Source organism: Oncorhynchus clarkii, chromosome 19 (assembly GCF_045791955.1).
Source record: "Oncorhynchus clarkii lewisi isolate Uvic-CL-2024 chromosome 19, UVic_Ocla_1.0, whole genome shotgun sequence".
Taxonomy (NCBI): Eukaryota; Metazoa; Chordata; class Actinopteri; order Salmoniformes; family Salmonidae; genus Oncorhynchus; species Oncorhynchus clarkii.
The window spans coordinates 36,663,224-36,685,712 of record NC_092165.1 but is presented as its reverse complement, the minus strand read 5'-3'; the positions used below and the strand labels follow the sequence as shown (position 1 = coordinate 36,685,712).

The 22,489-nt window shown below is 43.9% G+C and overlaps 1 protein-coding gene and 1 long non-coding RNA gene across 2 annotated transcripts in view; both read right to left on the bottom strand.

The window, feature by feature from the left end:
* Positions 1 to 2,339: 2,339 nt before the first annotated feature.
* LOC139374233 (uncharacterized) lies at positions 2,340 to 4,581 on the bottom strand. Its single transcript, XR_011627650.1, has 2 exons — positions 4,418 to 4,581; positions 2,340 to 3,054 (listed from the first exon to the last, which is right to left on the bottom strand). It is a non-coding gene; the product is annotated as an uncharacterized lncRNA (long non-coding RNA).
* A 1,640-nt stretch (positions 4,582 to 6,221) lies between these two features.
* Positions 6,222 to 22,489, bottom strand: part of LOC139375102 (aquarius intron-binding spliceosomal factor) — a 57,582-nt gene continuing 41,314 nt past the window's right edge. Inside the window, exons 31-35 of the mRNA XM_071116561.1 lie at positions 19,558 to 19,728; positions 12,589 to 12,674; positions 9,177 to 9,351; positions 8,238 to 8,351; positions 6,222 to 6,736 (exon numbers count right to left, since the gene is read on the bottom strand). Of these exons, the coding sequence (XP_070972662.1) occupies positions 6,458 to 6,736; positions 8,238 to 8,351; positions 9,177 to 9,351; positions 12,589 to 12,674; positions 19,558 to 19,728 (825 nt within the window). The 3' untranslated portion in view covers positions 6,222 to 6,457. The remainder of the gene's footprint in view (positions 6,737 to 8,237; positions 8,352 to 9,176; positions 9,352 to 12,588; positions 12,675 to 19,557; positions 19,729 to 22,489) is intronic.

Here is a 22,489-nt window from a genome sequence, read left to right as displayed (position 1 = left end):
AATTACATTTGAATAGTTTAATCTACAAATGCATATAGCTCCCCTGGTTTTGGTAATGGCAAAGGCTACAATCAGCAGGAGTGTTTTGGATAAATCCTATTAGGGATTTTAAAGTATTGGAACCTGGGCTATTTTTTGAAGTTGATGACATGGCATTGTGTCAAGATGGGGAAGAATTTTAAGGAGACAAAAACTATAAAGGTGCTTCATCTGGCACAGTAGAGGAATTTACCAAGAATTTGTTTTACTCATGCCAGCCTAACCCACTGTTTCAATTGGACTTTCATAGCTCTGCAATTCATTTAAATGCATCATCCTTCAGTGTGCATTTACTCTGGCTTTTATTCTTGAAGGGGGAATTGTCCATGATGAATGGTTTAAGCATGAAGCAGGTTTCGCAAAAGTCAACTTCCTGATAGATGTGCTTGAAAAGTTGGAATGTTCCACTCTCTTTCTCCCCTCTGACCTTGTGTTCTCTGTGCATTTCCTTTGAACTGGAGCTATTTTTCAAGTTTCATCTTCCATGTCCCAATTGCATGAGAGTACGAAGGGATGAAAGGATGGCATCTCTGGTGGACCTTTCAATGGCTTGCTGAACTATGGTGCCAGAGTGGGCTTTTTTAAGCAAAAGTCAAGGTGATGCTGACTTTCACTGAGAGAAGGAACTTCGTCTGTTCTATAAGGACAGATCCAAATCACACAGTTTGAGAAAAAATAAAGACCATTGAAAGGTGACATAAGGTAATCCTTCCTGATAATTTGAATTCGCCAATACGCAATTAAAAATGTCAACCTATCATAGTTTAGAGAGGTAATGCTTATTCTTACATCTTATCCTCAGTTACTGAATTCTGCAATTTCTGCATTTCACGTTAAGGGTCAAAGTTGAACTTTTATGATTGCTGATAGACCCATAAATCTTAGCACTTCATTGAGGGACAGCCTAGACTATCTGACATTCACAGTGCATCAAAATATGTTACAGGACTTCATCCTGATTTCCATCTGTTCTCATCATCTAACAAGTTCACACCAAAATGTTCCCTATAAGCAAAGAAACGCTGATTGAGTTGGCACTATCCTTATTTGGCATAAATGTCCAATTACTGCATATGGCCATCTCTACATTATCTCATGTACACTGAGCGTACAAAACATTAAGAACACCTGCACTTTTCCATGAACTAGACTGACCAGGTGAAAGCTATGATCCCTTATTGATGCCACTTGTTAAATCACCTTCAATCAGTGTAGATGAAGGGGAGGAGACAGGTTAGAGGAGGATTTATAAGCTTTGTGACAAGGCTTAGTGTATAGTCAAACAGAGAGAACTGAAACTTAAATTTCAAGTTTGTAGTTAACCCTAAGGTAAGAGGTAGTTAACATAAAGGTAAGAGGTAGTTAACATAAAGGTAAGAGGTAGTTAACATAAAGGTAAGAGGTAGTTAACCCTAAGGTAAGAGGTAGTTAACATAAAGGTAAGAGGTAGTTAACATAAAGGTAAGAGGTAGTTAACATAAAGGTAAGAGGTAGTTAACCCTAAGGTAAGAGGTAGTTAACATAAAGGTAAGAGGTAGTTAACATAAAGGTAAGAGGTAGTTAACATAAAGGTAAGAGGTAGTTAACATAAAGGTAAGAGGTAGTTAACCCTAAGGTAAGAGGTAGTTAACATAAAGGTAAGAGGTAGTTAACATAAAGGTAAGAGGTAGTTAACATAAAGGTAAGAGGTAGTTAACATAAAGGTAAGAGGTAGTTAACATAAAGGTAAGAGGTAGTTAACCCTAAGGTAAGAGGTAGTTAACATAAAGGTAAAAGGTAGTTAACCCTAAGGTAAGAGGTAGTTAACATAAAGATAAGAGGTAGTTAACATAAAGGTAAGAGGTAGTTAACATAAAGGTAAGAGGTAGTTAACCCTAAGGTAAGAGGTAGTTAACATAAAGGTAAGAGGTAGTTAACATAAAGGTAAGAGGTAGTTAACCCTAAGGTAAGAGGTAGGTAACATAAAGGTAAGAGGTAGTTAACATAAAGGTAAAAGGTAGTTAACCCTAAGGTAAGAGGTAGTTAACATAAAGGTAAGAGGTAGTTAACCCTAAGGTAAGAGGTAGTTAACCCTAAGGTAAGAGGTAGTTAACATAAAGGTAAGAGGTAGTTAACATAAAGGTAAGAGGTAGTTAACATAAAGGTAAGAGAAGTGGACCAGTCGTCGGAATTCCACAATGTACTACCTCATTTCTCTGTGGAGAAATAGAGCGCTTGTAAATTTGTAAAAGTGCAATTTAAATCTTCCACTTCAGTCTGAAAATGTTTCTGAGGATTGACAATGCAGAGATATTCCTGTGTAAAATAGAGGCAGGCAGACATTTTATTTTCGGTCTAATGACAATTCGATCAAGAAACACTATGTAAGTTCAAAATAAGTGTATCACTTTATAAGTTTAAATCCATAACTGCTCTATTGTTAAAGTTAAGCTGTAGAACATTCTTCTCTGCCCTGTGCAGGATGTCATCATTAATTAAAATCAGCAAATTCAGGCTATGAATACAAAGCATCTGTATTTCTAGTTGTAGAATAGACAAACCCAAACAAAAAAAAGAACATCCACTGCTAATAACACTTTTATAGAGCGAGCATAATCATTTTGTTAAAAGTTTGGGAGGTGAAGTTTTCCTTGTGTTTTGGCTTTGAACTTATATTAACACCTCAATAACGTGACAAGACGAACAATAACACAATGGCCTTTGGCATGAACAGTAACAGTGACTCTTCCTCTGTGCAGGAATCGTTTGTTTCCACGGTGACACGACCAGAACCAGCAGTCAGGACCAGTCTCAGCACACTGCCTTGCCGTGTTTCATGTTCTGGGCACAGGTCCGACCCAGGTTGGCCCCCTCCAGGAGTAGGTCTGACAGGCGGTCCAGGCCCACGCAGGTGGTCAGGGGGGTGACGAGGCCATAGAGCCCCCCGAGTAAGATACTGAGGGGCCAGCCTATGATCAGTAAAATCACCAGCCACACAATGCTCCAGAAACACGACCCGCAACTGGCCATCCTAGTCTGGGAGAAAGAGAAGAAGAGAAGGGGAAAAAGATTTACGTTTTTTCATTCCGTTAACAAATCAATCACGAATATAAAACATTAGGCAACCTGCATCACACAAAGATAGAATTGAGAGTTGACAGAATGAAGAAATTGTTAGCCAATCTTGTGTCTATTATATTGATTTCTCATCAAAAAGAATAGGGAAACAATAGTGTTTATTTTGCCAGAGCTGTTCCTCTCCCCATGTGATCAGAGACGATTAATATCCCTTCAGATGATTAGATTTGCATAATCCCATCTATACATCGCCCATACAAATATCAATGGCTCCCAGACTTCAGATTAGATACCCAATGTATCGGGTCCTATCTATGGTGATTTAATCAGAGGATATAAACTCTGTGACACGCCCATCTGTAATTGGTGTTGATCAGATTGAATGCGCCGGCCCAGTTGATGTGGATGTACTTGACACTCCCCGCTACCACCACGGTCCCTACCCGCTGGGGTCAACAGGGAGTCTACGCCTACCTTACAGAAGATTTAGTGGACCTGACACTGCTCAAAGTGGCAGTGAACAGCAAGCACTATGGATTCATGTGCAGTCAGTGTATATAACAGTCATTGGTCTTTAACTGCAGACGCAAACAGTTTAACATTTTATTCAATCTGTGGTCGTATCTTAAAGAAAATCTTCCAAGAGCTCAGTAGCTGAAGTAGGAACTGTCAGACTGACTTGTTCAAAAGCCAACGATCAGATCGATTAGCAAGGCTATTTCAGTTTTCTGAGGTATTGTACACTTTCCTCCCCACTTCCTTGTCTGTTCTGTGTAATATCCTGTTTTAGCGAGACAGACCGTGTGATGAGATCAGCTGCACTGGTTAATCTCGAGGTTGTCTCGTGCTTCAGGGAATGCCCTTTACAGTGTATTAAAAACATAAGACAATATTAGCATTCCAAAAAACACCACTTTTCCCAGGATTCATTGACTATTTCAACCATTTAGGATAAAAGGAGCAATAAAAAGTTGCTTTCATATTTTGAAGCAATATGAAAACATTTAACCTGAAGAACATCCTGAGAACAGAAAAGTACACAGCATCAAATCATATCTAACAGTTTACTGTCATACCTTTTTGTCTTTTAAATTCACCGTCTACAAAGACCCTTAAAAGACGTAGAGAAGTGCAATCACAGTACTTCCTCTGCACACAGACAAATGCATACAGCACTGTTATACTGCATGCAGTTAGTGACACATCAACCAATGGCAGTTAACGGTTAACAAGTGGAAAGCCATTGAGCACTGAGAAGTAGAGCTATGTAAAGCCATATTGTGGAGAGTACCTGTGGAGTGAGTATAAAAGACATGTTCACCTTCAGATGTGGGAAGTTTGAGAGTTCTTTGAGAAAGTGCGAGTCTGTTTTTCCTCCTTGCCTGTGGAATGGATATCCCCTCAGTCTCAGTTTAGTTCCTGCTTGGAGCTGCCAAAGTCAAGTCAGTCTGTATGAGTGGCCTCTTCCTCCCAGTTAACACTAATTTACTGCAACAAGGTAGGCTCTTCTAGGGGAAACGGAGCGCCAGGGAGGACAGCTGGAGATAAAGATAATTGGTTTTCTAGAGGGAGGCTATGACACAATGTGTGCATTCATGGACCAGTTGCTCAATAAAAAAAAACATGGTTGTTGTGGGTTTAAAAAGGTTGTTGCACTGCACATGCAGAACCAATGCAGAGAAGAATCTGGGAATTTATGGGACAAGTCTAGTTGTAAAGGGGATATTTATCATACAAATAATAGAATTATTTAACCCTGTAATTGTTTATGGATTGTGATTTAAACTGTGTATTAAACATTAGGAACACCTTCCTAATATTGAGCACCCCTTTCGCCCTCAGAACAGCCTCATTAAATCGGGACATGGACTATAAGGTGTCAAAAGTGTTCCACAGGGATGCTGGCCCTTGTTGACTCTAATGCTTCCCACATTTGTCATGTCGGCTGGATGTCCTTTGGGTAGTGGACCAGTCTTGATACACATGGGAAACTGTTGACCGTGAAAGACTCAGCAGCGTTGCAGTTCTTGACACACTCAAACCGGCTCGCCTGGCACCATACCCTGTTCAAAAGGCACAATTTTTTTGTCTTGCCCATTCACCTTCTGAATGGCACACATACACAATCCATGTCTCAAGGCTTAAAAATCCTTTAACCGGTCTCCTCCTCTTCATCTACACTGATTGAAGTAGATTTAACAAGCGAGATCAATAAGGGATCATAGACTGACCAGGTGAAAGCTGTCATGGAAAGAGCAGGTGTTCCTAATGTTTTGTACACTCCGTGTATAACTGACACATAAGAGATATCTATTCTAGGCTGACTAGAGTACATCTGCTTTGATGTCGCAGAGGCTTTGAAATCAAACATGAACATGTTTTGAATGTCTAAACAGCCTTTGAAGAGGACACCTGTACACTGAAACAAAACTGTATAAATCGGGTTACATACATTGCTCTCAATGATAACCATTTCCCTAAATCTAAGCAATACGGGTTCTCTAGCTTGGCTGCGTTCAGGTCTGTTGAATCACGACTGTACTGTGACTTGAGCAGCTATGGATGCGATCTCTCCTCTCAGACAGTGGGGGTGTTGCTTGGGGAGAGGGTTACAGGCTAGCCTGACGTATGTAACAGCTAGTTAACCTCTGGTGCATGATAACACCTAAATTCCAAGTCTGTGCTGTGTTGTGAGCCTGCAGGCTGTGGCCTCTTTACACTACCAGGACCAATGAGGCTAGAACTAGGGATTCAGGGCAGGGTAGGCTCTAATCCACCATCAACATCTCAGTGAACTATATGCCACTGTGACCATTTGTTTCCAAAAACAGATATGGACACTGATGATTTGAGTGGAGTTGTGAGTTATACAGTATGTCTAATGTACCGGCTTCTCTCCCCCCATGGCTTCATGTGCACGGTGACTGACCTATAAATCCAGCTTAGTGGTAGCTTGTCCAGACGCTATTGGGCGAGCCAATCAGATTGACAAGTGACAGTGATGCTGTCTGAGGGCGGGGCAGAACGGGAGTGTGTAGACGAAGAGTAACATGATAGGGAGATTTGAAATAGGATGGCTGGGTGTCTGCAAATGTATGTAGAAAAATTTAAAACTCAAGACTGCATTCACATTGAGAATTATTTTAATACAAAAGTACAGATTACAAAACAGACCATTTCGGAAAATCAAATGAAACATTATCCTCAAGGCTTCTCAAGACATCTTCATGGCTTCAGTAGAAGAATAATTCTAAAACAGGATAATCATTTTAGCTCCAAGCTCTTTTCTAAGGGACAGTCCAGTTCTGGCCCCATCTATGGACAGATAAAGCAGTGCAGAGGCCCACAGAGAAGCCCCACCTTAAGGTGCTTCCGCTTCGTCACTCTCCTCTCCATCACTGTCGCTATCTCGGCCAGGGTGCTCTGGCATTTTGGGGTGCTCCTCTTGCACCTTCTCTGGTGTCTCCTGTGGGGTCTTCTCTGTGCCGGCCTCCCCGGAGGTCTCCTGCTCCATCGGTGTCTCTTCCTTGTTCTCCACTTCAACTGGGGTCTCTTCCTGGTTCTCCACTTCAACTGGGGGCTCGGATTGGTCCTCCTCTGCCTGTGTCTGCCGAGGGGGAGGCAGGAGCTTCTGCTGTTGCTGGGCATGGAAGAGAACACAGGGAAAGAGAGGAAGGTAAGGAATGTGGGTGTATGGGTGTCACCATATAATTCCTACATTTATGAAAATGTTCATCATATCTTGAATTCATGACAAAATGTCTCGTAGACAAGATGCTAACAGATTTTCCATGCTGTACAAAGAATTTCTATCACTGCTCGTCCCATCCCCCCCTCTCCCTATTTCCTCCTGTCTCTATCGCTTTTGCTCTCATTCCTTCCTTCCCTTGGTTGAGGACAGAATCCATGCACATGCCTTAGGGACAGGTTAGGGAGGGGCACATGTCTCCCTGTTATGTTCGGAAAACAAAAGTTCCCTCTCCACTGCAGCCCTGCCACTTTAGGTGGGGAATGAGAGAGGGGTGGGGTAGCTTAGCGTCACCCGTTATCATCCCTCCCCCCTCCTTTATCCTCCACTCCCCACGGTGTCAAACAAAAGAATGCACTGCTCTTTTAATTAAAACTCATTCTGGTTCCCTCATCTAAAATGTTAGGCTCGTGGCCTGTTAAGGCTCGGCATGCAGAACTAAAACAATTCTCTTACATCTGACCTATTTCCACCACTGCATTAAAGTTTTACAAAATACAGAACCTAAAAACAGATGAGGGATAATGATACTGGAGACCTGGATGAATTACTGTAAGAGGTTGTATTGGAGCAGGTGTGTTTGTGAGAACCAGTGGTCTCAGGTGTGGGTAAATAAACTGATAGGTGACATTGGGGAGCTAGCCTAGCCTTTCATAGCTGGACTATTAGCCTGTACTCAGTCTGTTCTTGGGGAGCTAGCCTAGCCTTTCGCTGTTGGACTATTAGCCTGTACTCAGTCTGTGCTTGAGGAGCTAGCCTAGCCTTTCATAGCTGGACTATTAGCCTGTACTCAGTCTGTAATTGGAGAGCTAGCATTTCACTGTTGGACTATTAGCCTGTACTCAGTCTGTGCTTGAGGAGCTAGCCTTTCACTGTTGGACTATTAGCCTGTACTCAGTCTGTAATTGGGGAGCTAGCCTTGTCTTTCCAATTGCTGGTGTACTATGGTAGTTACCCGTCTGTCTGTACTGCTGGGTGTAGCGGGGTCAGTAGTTACCTCTCTGTACTGCTGGGTGTAGCGGGGTCAGTAGTTACCAGTCTGTACTGCTGGGTGTAGAGGGGTCAGTAGTTACCAGTCTGTACTGCGGGGTCAGTAGTTACCTGTCTGTACTGCTGGGTGTAGAGGGGTCAGTAGTTACCAGTCTGTACTGCTGGGTGTAGTGGGGTCAGTAGTTACCTGTCTGTACTGTTGGGTGTAGCAGGGTCAGTAGTTACCAGTCTGTACTGCTGGGTGTAGTGGGGTCAGTAGTTACCCGTCTGTACTGCTGGGTGTAGCGACCCGTCTGTACTGCTGGGTGTAGCGGGGTCAGTAGTTACCTGTCTGTACTGCTGGGTGTAGCGGGGTCAGTAGTTACCTGTCTGTACTGCTGGGTGTAGAGGGGTCAGTAGTTACCTGTCTGTACTGCTGGGTGCTCTGGATCATGTGTATGTACATGTTGTACACCAGGTTGGCCATCTCCGGCATGTTCTTGATCGCCTGGTCGGGCTGGGACGAACGAGGTTCTCTCTGGAGGGAGAGATGGTTTACCGTTTATTTCTCCCTTCAGTGCTCTTCAAATCGATTAGTTTAGACCACTTACTATTAATGCGCCTATGGTGTGAGTGAGGGAGATACCAAGAGGGAGTGAGAGGCAGAGAAAGGGAATATGCAAATAGGAAGAGAGCCTGGTGGGTGAGTTGAATATTCTCTCAGCTGCATTAATGCCCCCTAGACATAGTACTACGCTGGCACTGCAGCGGTCCACTGAGCTGTGTGTGTGTGTGGTGGGAGCAGGGAGCTGCCGCATTGCAAAATAAGACTGCCCCCTAGGCACAGATGTCAAGTAAACATCTATTCCACATTGATTCAACCAGTGGGCGCGCAGTAAAGTCTGTGGGTGAGCTGAGCTTAAACTGTTTCCCCTTAAAATGAGGAGAAATGAAAATGAGGAGAAAGTGGAGCGTCCGGGACTGGACTCTTTCTGACAGGTCAAGGGGGGCACATGTGGGCACCTAGAAGAACTGTCCCCCCGGGAACTGGAGCTCTTGTGCCAGTGTGTGCGTCAGTGTGTGTGTACGCTGTCTAGCACTATCCTGGAGGGGGTATGGGTTGGGGTAGACTGGCTTTGCCTGGTGACATTTGGGGGTTAATAACAGACTATTGAGAATTCAGACAGGCAGGATTAGGCTGCAGTGGGGATGAAGAGGCATGTACTATGCAGGAGCTGGAGAGGGTGCTGCATAGAAATGTTCTGTTCTGCGTGTAGTTGTGCCTGAACACATATTCAAACTTGCGTGTGTGTATTAATTTGTCTCTGTGTGTGATTGTGCAAGTGTTAGTGTGTGTACTCACAGGCTGTCCCTGTGTGTAATATTCATTGGGTCTGATGTGGAGCTTCATGGGTCTGGCAGTGAGCTGGTTGAAGGCAGGAGTCAGTTCAAAGCAGTTCTGGAACAGACTGACCCGTCCAAAGATGTAGAGGCCAAGTCTGGACCTGGACATGGCTACTACCAACCGTCTCACATCTCTGTGGAGAGAGGGAGGGGGTGAGAGAGAAATGACATTTTAAACCACTTGTCGCAGTTAGCCTATACATCACAAGCTTATACACAGCCCTTCCACTCCCAAAGCAAGTGGGTGAGAAAAATATTGGAAAGGAGCGAAAGGGACAGATGAGAGAGGAGGAGTAGAGAGTCTTTAAAGAAAGATAAGGTGGCAAAAGTGAGGATAAATACAAAAATACAGACAGAGGGGCGGATGGCGAGAGGAGAAAAAACAGAGGGCAAGGAACGAGAGGGAGAGAAAAGACAGCAAGAGGAGCGACAGACAAAAGGGGCAGAGGGGCGAGGAGATGGGCTACTTTCTTTCCAGCCAGTGGAATTAAAGGATTAGCAGGAGGGAGAGGGGAGTCTGGAATCTTCTCCGTTTCCCTGGCTGTAATACAGCCGTGCCATAGTGGCGTGTTTAATAAAATATTGTTTACAGGCTGCTATGCTCTGCTAGTCCTGGTCCCCAGGGAGGAGCCAGTGACATTATGGGATAGATAGATGTATGATATATGCCTCATTTATCTAAGCAGCCATGATAAGACAGCGCACATTAGCAGCACAATATCTCATTCTAAATGTCAACTTCTGAACTATATGGGTAAAAGCAGGGAACCAACTGGTCACAATGGGCTGCTGGTTAACAATTATGTTACAACAGCAGGCTTATCTATTGTATTCAGACCATAGCGAGGCAGTAGTTCAACCAAGACAACGGCAGGTAGTTCCAGTCCAAGTTCCAGGTAGAAATACCAAATGACTGTATAACAGCTGACTAATACCGTCTCCAGCTCCACTAAGACTGGTTCTGTCAACATGGGCCGAGGTGAAGGCTTTTGCGTGGGAAGGGAGGAGATTTCTCTGGCTTATTCAAGGAGCTCTGGTGGAATTCGAAAACAATCTTTGTCTCAATCTTTGTGTGCAAAAGCTCTACACACAAAACGTACATTCATAAGCAGACAAGACGTGGAATGAACACAAGTAGACCACGAGATGAATCTACACTTGTGTGTTTGTATGGTGTGCTGTGTTAAACTGTGTGTGTGTGTGCGTGAGCGTACTAGTGTTTGTGTGTAGTAATCTCTTTCGTTAACAAGGCAACAACAAGTCACAAGAATGTGGACCATGGAAAAGCTACCTAAAAACACATCACTGCCACAGAAACAAACAACAAGAGCAGCCCTCCAATCAGCAAAGAGCCTGACAAGAGAGGAGCCAATCAGAAGCAGTCTTCACCTGGGGAAACAGCTCTGTGTGCAGGGGTAGGGGACACCCACCTGGGTGGTTCCTTGACATAAGCAGCCACGTAGAGGGGCAGTGAGTCTGTCTGTGCCTGTGGAGGTGTGTCAGTCTCCCTGCACGTCAACTCTCTGGTGTTTGTGTGTGTGTGTGTTTCTGTGAACATTTGTGTATACCTGCACATGTGTGCTGTTGTGCGCCTGTCAGAGTGTGTCTGCGTCTGACCCGGTGTGTGTGTGTGTCCCAGTACATGCTTGTGTGTGATCCTGTCACAGTGCGTCTGTATGCATGTGTCCCTCCCAGTGTGTCTCTCAGTGGGAGGGCTTCTCCTAGACTGTCAGATTGAGGGGTCAGCTTGTCATACGGTCAGTTGCATGGCAGCGGGTTGCTATGAGCAGAGTGGAGTGAAGCGAGGCAATACCGCAGCATGGGAGAGACAGCAGGGGGAATTTCCCATGAATCACTGCTTTCCCACCCATTCAGAAAGGCCACCAAAATATGAATTAAGTTAGCACAGTCAGAGATCCTCTCTAGCTTGATGTATTTCTATATTCAAAACAGACAAGTAGGCAATGCTGTTATTGAAGTGGTCGTTTGAGAATTCATAAGGCCATGTTCAACAGTGGTTTAATGTCTATCATAGTATAAAGTACAGTTTTCCATTCAAAAAGAACACTTGCAATGTCACATTGATGAAACGCTCATGTCTTGCAGTTACAATATAGCATTTCCTCTCCCCTTCAGTAAATAACTAACTCTTGGCCATAATAGAGGTGTTTTAAAACCCACTCCACATATAAAAAGAGACAGAGAATGAAATGTGAATTAGGCAGAAGTGTGTAATCTCCTGTGTGAGACTAAACGGGAGATAGGCGAGACGAGTGCAAGCCTGGGTGCCGACAACATGATAAACTGGAGACTCTCCCTGGCCCACACGCACCACTTCATCACCAGCCCATCAATCTGCCCCTTTATCAGACACACAGAGAAAGGGAGTTTAAGTGTTTTTTTGGCCCTGGATTTATACACGTGCTGCTAAACTAGAAGAGGCGTCAAAGGAGAGGATGGCTTATTCATCCAGCCAAAGCTCCATTTGGAGACTTCAATTTCTGTCGGCCGTGTCGCGGCTCCAATGGGGTAGGCCTTCATCCATAAAAACACATTACACCAGCACACCCGCCACTATATATCACAAGCAGAGGGAGAGTATGTGTGCGCATGGTCTGGTACAGAGAGCTAAAATACTGTGGCAGTGTTTTGCCTGGTGTTTAATACAGCGTATTAAGGAAGAGGGGCTCGTCGGTATCTCACAGCAGCCTGGAAATGAAAGGTCTTTTCACTCGGTATCAATTCAGAGAGAGCGAGGAAGAGGACAGGGGGAGGGGGAGGGAGAGAGAGAGAGAGAGAGAAAGGAAGAGAAAGAAACAGTGAGAGAAAAAGAGTAAAAGTAGAGTAAAAGTAGAGTAAAAGTAGTGAAAAGGGAAGCAAAAGAGTAAGAGAGGGACAGAGACAGGGAGACCGACAAAGATGGTAAGAAAGAAAGAGTTTGAGATAAAGGGCAGAAAAAGACAACTTAACACAGGCGAGTGGTTACCAACAGGGCTCTCTGAACCTGTAATAGGCTGTTTTACAAAAAGCCTTTGATGGTAAAGCTGCTCTTTGTTCGATACTCTCACCCCAATCATCTTTACACAACGCTGCAGCTGTACTTAACAAAAAATGGTTAGTGCGGCTGCACGCTCTCCTTTCTTTACCTCCTCAAAAGCTGACTTTATCCACCCTGTGCGTGACATGAGAAATAAGTCTGCAAAGACCTAACCAACTTTCAGAAAACTCCACATTTATTTATACCAAGAGACTCTTTAAAAAGACAAACTTTATTTATTATTTTAAAGCTGCTCTGGGGGGTAAAGTGACTGGTGTGGTGAATTTCTGCTTGTGTTAAAGTGTGTGTGTGTGTGGTGTGGTAAAGTGCCTACCTCAGATGTCCCACAGCTCTGGTGCGGACCAGTGACAGGATGATGTAGTCATTCTGCTGACCCTGAAACCTGTCCACAGTCGTCACCTAAAGAGGAACACACACATCCATTATTTAACACAGACGTCTTTAAATCAGGCCAATACCGGCAAGGCCGCGGGCCCCGATGGTATTCCAGGGTGCGTTCTCTGAACAGTTGGCAGGTTTATCCACTGTAATTTTCAACCTCCACTTGTCCCAGTCTGTAATCTCCACGTTTTAAGATGTCCACCATCATTCCTGTTCCCAAGAACACTAAGGCTTCATGCCACAATGACTACTGCCTTGTAGCACTCACATCTGTAATCATGAAGTGCTTTGAAAGGCTGGTTATGGCACACCTCAACTCCATCATCCCAGACACACTAGACCCAGTCCAATTTGCATACCGCCCCAGCAGATCCATAGGCGACCCAATCTCAATTGCACTCCACACTGCCCTCACTCACCTAGATAAGAGGAATGCCTATGTGAGAATGCTGTTCATTGACTACAGCTCAGCATTCAACTCCAAGCTCGTCACCAAGCTTAGGACCGAACACTTGCAACTGGAACCTGGAATTCCTGACGGGCCAACCCCAGGTGGTGTGGGTAGGCAACATCAACTCCACCACGCTGACCCACAACACGGGGGCCCCACAGGGGTGTGTGCCTAGTCCCCTCCTGTACAGCCACAACTGTGTGGTCACACATGACTCCAACGCAAGCATCAAGTTTGCTGATGACACGAAGGTGGTCGGCCTGATCACCAGCGACGATAAGACAACCTACAGGGAGGAGGTCAGTGACCTGGCAGTGTGGGACCGGAACAACAACCTCTCCCTCAACGTAAGACTAAGGAGCTGATCATGGACCACAGGAAACAGGGGGAGGCATGCCCCAATACACATCAGCGGGGCTGCAGTGGAACGGGCTGAGAGCCCCAAGTTCCTTGGTGTCCAAATCACTTAGAAATTAGTGGTCCAAACATATGCACAGTCGTGAAGGAGTACTTTTTCCCCCTCAGAAGGTTGAAAAGGTTGGCATGAGCCCTCAAATCCTAAAAAAGTTCCACAGCTGCACCATTAAGAGAATCTTGACTGGCTGCATCACACCTTGGTATGGCAATAACACCGCCCTGGATCGCATGGTGCTACACAGGGTGGTGTGAACAGCCCAGTACATCACTGGGCCAAGCTCCTTGCTAGGAAAGACCTCTATATACCAGGTGGTGTGAAAGGAAGAAACCGGAAAATCATTAAAGACTCCAACCACCCAAGCCATGGACTGTTCTCTCTCTGCTTCCACATGGCAAGAGGTACCGGTGCATCAAGTCTGACACTAACAGGCGCCTGAACAGCTTCTATCCCCATGCCATAAGACCACTAAATAGCTAGCTAACAAAAATGGCTACACAGACTGAGTTGACCTTTCTATTGTATTCTTATTTATGTCTCTATGCACAGTCACACTAAGCACACGGATACTCCAACACACATACAACACTCACTCCATCATTTCCTCATTCACACATAATATGCACATACATTTATACTGACTCTACACACCCATTCACATACAATCATCATATACACTGCTGCTGCCCTGTTTATCATATATCCTGATGCCTAATCACCTTACCCAATACATATCTACCTCTATCGATCCAGTACCCCCCCTGCACATTGTAAATATGGTACTGGAACTGACCCTGTATGCTTACTTTATAATGTTCTTATTTCTTATGTTTATATATTGTGTGTTTTTGTTCTACCTTGTTATTTTTAGTATTACATTATTGATTACTGCATTGTTGAGGTTAGAGCTGCAAGAAAGGCATTTAACTGTACTAGTTAGTACATGTGACATTAAAACAGGAAACAACCGGCAAAGTGCTACGGTGGATGGTGTGTTCTGTAGTAGATTAGTGAATATGAGTGCATGTGTGTGTTGAGGATGGCTGGATTTAGTTCAGATGTTTACGAGCGAGTGTGAGAGCTGAGCTCCCTTCCTAAAAATCCAGAGAGCAGCGGATCTTCTTACGGAGGCGGGAATGCTATGTGTTGTTCCTGCTGTAATCATGCTGGGCCACATGGAGGGGCAGGGGGGTGTAATACGGTTTAGAGGGGCCCAGCCCAGGGTATTTACCTACAGTACCCAGGCTGCTTACCTGGCCCTCACAGACTCAGGGTGACAACACACACACAATTTATGGCTGTTATAGGAGAAAAATAGCCAGGATTTCTGAAGCCGAGGAATCGCATGTCAGGCGAGTTGCTTTATCCCGGCAATCCTGTCCTTATAAGAAGCACGTTTCAAATAATTCCTTTTCCTTGCAGTGAGGAAACAAGCTGATTTTGGGAGGCTTTATTGTCAGCCTTATGCAATAGTGTTGCATACAGTATCTAATAGGTTGAGCTGTTCACTAAAGTAGTTAATGACGACTTCAGTTGATATAGCTAGACCCAGGCTGTCTCGATCAAACACCTCATCCATCAACCTACACTTTGCGCATTGCAGACAGTTCAAGGCCTTACCAGTGAACCATTCATGTTGAGTGGAAGGGTCTAGGTGGTGAAGAATGCCAGATGGGTATCTCAGTAGCAAGAGACTGGCCTCTTCCATTCTCCTGAGTGGATCAATACGCCAGAGAGAAGAGAAGAGCCGTTGAGCTTCAGAACAGCAACAGCGTTAAATAAATCTTATCGTAGCCTTTTCTTTTGGTCGAATGCACTATTTATTGACTTGGGAGTCCCACAAGCCAAACCCCCTCCGAGTCCCCTTATGGGAGAAAGGAAGGCCAGGGAGAGAGGGAGGTAGAAAAACCAGGAAGTGGACCAATATTTATTTAAATCTCCCTGTCGCTATAAAGAACAGGTGCAGCACCAGAAGCAACCATGGCACTTTTACAACAGCGTGAGACTTCGAGATGTGTCTGTTCAGACACTAAGGCCAGTCGCTCTCAGGACCTCCCACCCACGTACCGGCCTACTGTTACCCCACAACACCCACCCACCCAATGGCATAGCCTAGTGGAAACTGAAGGGGGAAAATATGCTGTGCAATTTCAGCCAAAATGCTTCACCATATTTTCCAGCGCAGAGCAACGGCTGAAACCTTTTATTTTTAGCTCTAGGAGAGAGAGCGAGAGAGAGAGGGGGCTAGATAGATATCCCGGGGGCTTTTGCATTGTGTTAAGTTATTTATGTGAAATCTTCCAGGGAGAGAATCGCAAAGGTCATGACTTCACGGCAAGCAGCCAGGCACACATCCAAGGGTAGTGGAATCTGTTCTAGGGTGTACACACACACACACTAGAATCCCTGACAGAAGACACCCGACCAGAAAGAAAAGACACTAGCTCTCTTTCTCATCACTGTCATTCTGAATCTCAGCAGATGGTCACCTGATTCAAATATTCATTATTGTATCTCTGGTCTCGCTCTGCTCTCCCCGTCTTCCCTCTTGTTCACGTGCCTGTAGGTAGCGACTGAAGACCGTAAGCAGGAAATTCCAGGTAACAGGGTGACACAGACTCATACAACTTATATGTACTACTTTAATTCCCACAGAACATTTGACAAAACAATACATTTACTTGAACAGTGCAGATGCAAAGTTTGGTAACAGAATGATGGCATCAACAAACAAACCATCATTGTTAACAAACTTTGCACCTGCACTGTTCTTCAAGTAGATGCTTTTTGTTGTTGTAAATTGTTCTGTGGAAATGGTTAAAAATAGTTATTGTACATATAGTTGTATGGTTGATTAATTTAGCAACCAATGTTTTTTGTTTGACATACATTTTAAAGCGAAAAATCTGACTCTCCATGAAACTATTTCCGGGGAATTGCCCATGCCCAATTGTCCCATCGTACACTTGGTTGAGTGTTCCCAGGGCTATGCTGGGGGTAATGAGAGGTCAGCGACACACACAGAGGTGGCAGTGGTAGAGAATTATAACAATCTCTCTATGACACCGTCTTCCAAACTCTGAGTCCATCTGTATGAGTGTCCCTGTGTGTAGCAGAGCCCTACCACTGCCTTCAGAAAATGAACCCACCGGGAGAGAAGGGGAGTGCAGGCTCCTAACATCCATCCCGCTGTCATTCTCCCTCTCCCTTCATCCCTCCCTCCACAGCGTCGCAGTGAATAACTAGGTGGACTGATTAACCTTATCGTTTGTGTTACGGGTTCTATCAATGTCAATCTAAATTAGCCCTGACCTGCCTATGGATGCGTGTATGAGTGTGATCGCTCTAAATCGAGTTTGCATTAATGTGATTGTGTGCATTAATCAAGTGACCCGTCACCCAGTTAAAGTAGCAGGTTAAACATAGCAAATGGCTTTAGTGTTCATAAAAATATCTATTCGTCACCCTTCTAAAGTCCGGGTTAAGCCGGTGTAGGCAGTCAATGTAAATAATAATTTGTTCTCAAGTGACTCGCCTAGCTTAAATATTTGATTTAAAAATAAATATACATTTAAGAGAGCACTTTAACATTTCCCCAGTAACTACAACAAGTCCTTAAAAATGCATAGTATGCTAAAAATGTGAGATGTTAAATTTGCTCCCGATGCATATGAACAGTTCCTAAGGCTCACTGTACTGTGGTCCACAGTGGAATACAGAACTATTCAAACCCAGGGCCTTGAGGTGCGTAGCACAACACTGCTGATGTTCATCATTCACCTCTAACAAGGGATGGCTTCAGCCCTGGTTGGAACACTATCTGGCTAATGAGTGACAGTTTCAATTAACTGACTAAATAAAGGAAACACTTGATTAAATTAGGGATGAAGTATATTGAAAGCAGGTGCATCCACACGTGTGGTTCCAAAGTTCATTATGAAATTAACATCCCATCATGCTTAGAGTCATGTACAGTGCATTCGGGAAAGTATTCAGATCCCTTGACTTAAAAAAATAATAATCTGTGTTGTCTTGGCTGTGTGCTTAGGGTGGTTGTCCTGTAGGAAGGAGAACCTTCGCCCCGGTCTGAGTGCTCTGGAGCAGGTCAAGGATCTCTGTACTTCGCTCTGTTCAGCTTTTCCTGGATCCTGACTAGTCTCCCAGTCCCTGCCGTTGAAAAACATCCCCACAGCATGATGCTGCCACCACCATGTTTCACTGTAGAGATGGTGCCAGGTTTCCTCCAGACGTGACGCTCAGCATTCAGGCCAAAGAGTTCAATCTTGGTTTCATCAGACCAGAGAATCTTGTTTCTCACGGTCTGAGAGTCCTTTAGGTGCCTTTTGGCAAACTCCAAGCAGGCTGTCGTGTGCCTTTTACTGAGGGGCTTCCGTTGGCCACTCTACCATAAAGGCCTGATTGGTGGAGTGCTGCAGACATGGTTGTCCTTCTGGAAAAATGTTGAAAAAACTGTTTTCGCTTGTCATTATGGGGTAGTGTGTGTAGATCGATAAGGATTTTTATTTATTTATTTATTTAGTCCATTTTAGAATAAGGTTTTAACGTAACAAAATGTAGAGAAGGTCAAGAGGTATGAATACTTTCCGAATGCACTGTATGTGTCCAAATCTGTGATGCCTTACCCTCATGGGCTGTCCAAAGAATGGGTTTCTGTGTGTTTACATGGTTTGGTGTGTGTGTCCGGGTTTCCGTTAGCCGGTAAAAGCCGTTTTTTTGGCCAATCTTTTTCTCAAGCTGATAAATGAAATAGGGAAATTGGCAATCCCATTGCAAAATAATGCTTTTTAGCCTATTAATTGACGAAAATACCAGTCGATGTAAATACAGCACATGCTCATCGGTCTATAGGTACACTTACATAATTTTGTGGAATTAAATTGCTGTGTATTTTCGGTAGTCGTTATGATTCTTATTCATCGCACACGCACAGCATGCAGATACAGAGCCTAGTTAGAGAGGAAAGTCTGTCAGACAGCGTGAGAGATGCTGCTACAGCTCCTGTTGCTGCTGGAGTGAAACATGTGCTTTTATAGGCTCAATCATTAAGGAACAATTCTAAATGCAATCGCGTGTTAAAATGGTTTTGATGACCACGATAAAAAAAAGCTACTATTTTATTTTTCAAACTGGTAATTGAAGCGCGATTCCCATTCAAGTGCATAGCCAACGATAGGCATGCATCAGCGCGTCACACGACTTTGCAATGAGCTGGAGGCGGTACACATTTTGAAAACATACCTAATTGTGTGAAATCTGAATACTTTACTTCATATTTTGTCTTACCTTGCTTCAGAGTAGCCTAGTCAAAATCAGTTTCTATAAATGTGGAGGCAATTACTCTTTAAAGACGTCCGTATGCCATTGAAAAAAGTAGCCTATTTCTCCCATGTTCTATTGTATTTAAAACAACTTAGCTTAATTGTTCAGTAGCCAAAGGAACAATCCCATTCATATTAGCAACCCATGCTAGTTGCTGCATCTTTAGATGGCCCATCTATCAAGATTGATAAGGGATAATTTCATCTCTGTAACATGAAACTGCTGGCATGTGCAGTGCACTTTTGACAACGGTGTTCTCCCGCTAATTGCATTATTGAACTTACATTTGTGCGTAGTCTACTTCCTTGTGCGCATTGCTTAGTTTATAATGTGAAGAAATAGTTTATCAACATTTTAAGTTAATGTTCTGATCCGTTGCATCAGCCTCATTCATTTTTAATGTGTTTTTTTTCCAAATGTATTGTATGAATTTGGGATCTATCGTCCCACAACTGACCAAGAATCTATTTGGAATAGGCCATTTCTTTCTCGCACGGACAAGCTGACCAATAGAATAGGGGATAGTAGATAGACATAGGATAGTGATTTTGTTATTTGTTCCTCTTCTTGTCTGAGGAAAAGTAAATGTGGACAGTTATTCTAACATCTTCAAAGTTTCCTTTTAGTTGCATGTTCTGTTAAGATGAATTACCATAATTCAAATGTCCAGAAACTCTGGACACACGAGACCTTACCTTGTTGGGCTGTCCAAAGAAGGGGTTCCCAGCACAGCGCTGGTTGATGACGTCTCTGATGAGGTGTTTCTGTCCATTGTAGGTGGTGAGGATGCTGATCCTGTCGGCAGGGTAACCCAACAGACGCATGTACATGAACAGAGCCACACAGTACTCTGCCTCACCGAGATTCTAGAGGGAGGGAGGGGAGGGCAGGTTAGATAACACGTTTTGTACACAGAGGAAATTAAACAAAAAACTATTACAAATACAAAAACCAATTTCCTAGCGTATGAGAATGTGTTCCCCCTACTCGTTTTAAATGGGCCTATATTACATAGGGGAGAAAGTGAGATGATTACAAAAGTATTCATGTTCGTAATACAAATTTATTTCCACACTAAAGTCAAACTCTTTTAGTACCCAGAGAGCATCCGTCCTTTAGGGTAATGTAAACCATTGTGTGTGTATATTAAATCTGTGCCCAAGCGGTGGTTGGTGTGACACACAGAGTGGGGTCTGAGAGGAATCTCTCCACCTTCCCCTCCAAAGCCTGGGCCTCTGCTAGACAGCTAGCCATGGAATATCATCAAAACAATGTACCTTGTTTCTGTTTCCCCTGACCTGGATGGACTGATATGGAGCCCGTTAATATAACTAAGGCCAGGAGATTTTCCTAACTGTGATCTGACCAGGAAATACTCTGGGCCCCAGTTTGAAGCCCAGAGACACTCCCTAGGATACAGACATGCAGTAAGGCACACATATCCACCCATCAGCGCAGACATCAGTGTGTGTGTGCTTGCGTGTGGCGTATCCAGTAGTTGTGCCCGTCTGTCTCATGTCACTGCTTAATACAAATGTGATCTAATGTGCCCAAACTCCAGATATCTCAGTAACCATGGCAACAGCTGCCTCTGCCCATCGCCTCAGTTTGAGTGTAACGGCCCAGGACTGGCATGTGGCTGAGAGCAAGGAAGATGAGAAGGAAAGAGGGAAAGAAAAATGGAGGGAAAGAGTATGTTGCTGTGGCACACTCCTCTGCCCCGTAACACTAAAACCGCTGGGCCTCGAGGGCCCCACCTCTACAAGCTAATGAGCAGTCATTCTGACTGCAACATTCTAACAATGTAATTAATACATTTCATATACGCTATCGCTAAAAAAAATATTTAGTTGTGTTTATGAAGGTCTAAGGCGCGGTCAGCAAGGCACGCGGTCAACAAGACACACAGTCAGCAAGACACGGTCAATCAATGAAAACAGCAGTAGTCTAAACATCTTTTAAAGCACCAAGTGTGCTTGATAGTGAAAATCAGCACAAAAGCTGATTTATAATGGCATTATAATAAATATTAGTGTCAATATGACAGCAGCCAAAAATAGTCTTATACATCAGATACCGTGGTGAATTTGTCTGTCATCAAAATGGAGGGAACACATGATCTCTCAAGCGATCCTGTGACATGGTGTCTCTAAAGAAAAGTAATCCCATACATGTCTGAACAAAAGCTCTCCATGTACACGCTCTTCCTACTGAATGCTCGACGGACATACAGGATGGAAATGAATGCTTCCCAGCTCATCAACAGACAGGGTCTCCGTGCTTAGCCACAGTAACGTTTCTGAATGCTGTAACATGGCCATGTCGCATAAACAATGAAAGCTGGTGAGGGCATTGCTGATGTGTTTTGTTGAGATGAAGGGCCTGCTGTCTCAGTGATGACATTTTGTGCTGATAAATTGTCACGTAGCATTGTCACTGGCTTGTTTCATCTAGAAATGGTGCAGTCCTTTCCTCTCTCTCCTGTCTCACCGTTTCATTTGGTAGTGGCACGGGCACTTGCTCAGTGTGCACTGTTCTGTCTTTTTTGTGCCTAGGCCTCAGAGGTGTAGGTTAATCAGGAGAATAATCAGAAATGTCATGATTCATTTCTTCCTCGCCAAAGTTCTCATTCAGATCTTATAGCAGCGCAAACGCAGCATGTGCATCCATTCATCGTGGTCTTGGTGGGTAATTTACAGTGGCAACAAGCTCTCACTGTGTACGCCAGGTAGACTGATAAAACTGCTTGGATTTGGTGGAAAGATAAACATTTCAAATACACCAATACAATGGCCCACTCTGTTCTTCATGACAACTGGTGATTACATCATTTTGCATTGTTCGCTTCCCTTCACTCATCAACTCACCCATTCTCCCTCATCATACTTTACGTAATTTCATTGGTTCTTATGCGTGTGAAATTAGTTTCGGTATAGTTTAGGTTCAGTTGAGGCAATTATCTGAGTGATTATCAACTGGGCACGGCCCATTACACTGTCGGGAGAAGGAGTGGAGCAGACCCAACTGTCAGGAAGATGAGCAATGGGGGGGAAAACCCATTTAAAAAAAATACATGCCACCATAAAACTGGTTATAACTCCAGTTCCGTTAGTGATATTAAGATTCTACCAGCAGCAGCATGTTACAGTATATAGACTTATTTAGGAAAAGCCCGGGAGGGAGGCATGACTTTAAAAATGGCAGATTCATATGTTTTTTAATTCATGAGCAGTCAAAATTACTGCCTTAGCGGTTCTAGCGTTTAGGAAAATTAAAGAGTTAAAAGGTCCTCAGTTGAACTACTGTAGAATCAGGGCTGAGTGAAAGACACTGAGAATGTAACGTACTAGTAAATACACAGACATGCTAAAGTAATCCATCTAATGTAACCTTTTCCATTAGTGATCTATTGAATAATGAAGTGAGGCTAAAACCATCTACAGTGTAATCCAGTGGTTCCCAACCTGGGGTACTTGAGAAGGCTCATAAGATCATTGGCCTACTGGTCAAATCCACCAGGGTACTTTGTGGGTTTTCAGGACAGAACAAAATGTGATTTGGGGTACAGTAACCAAAAAAGTTTGGGAATCACTGGTCTAGTGTACATCACAACCATACCTTGTGTGT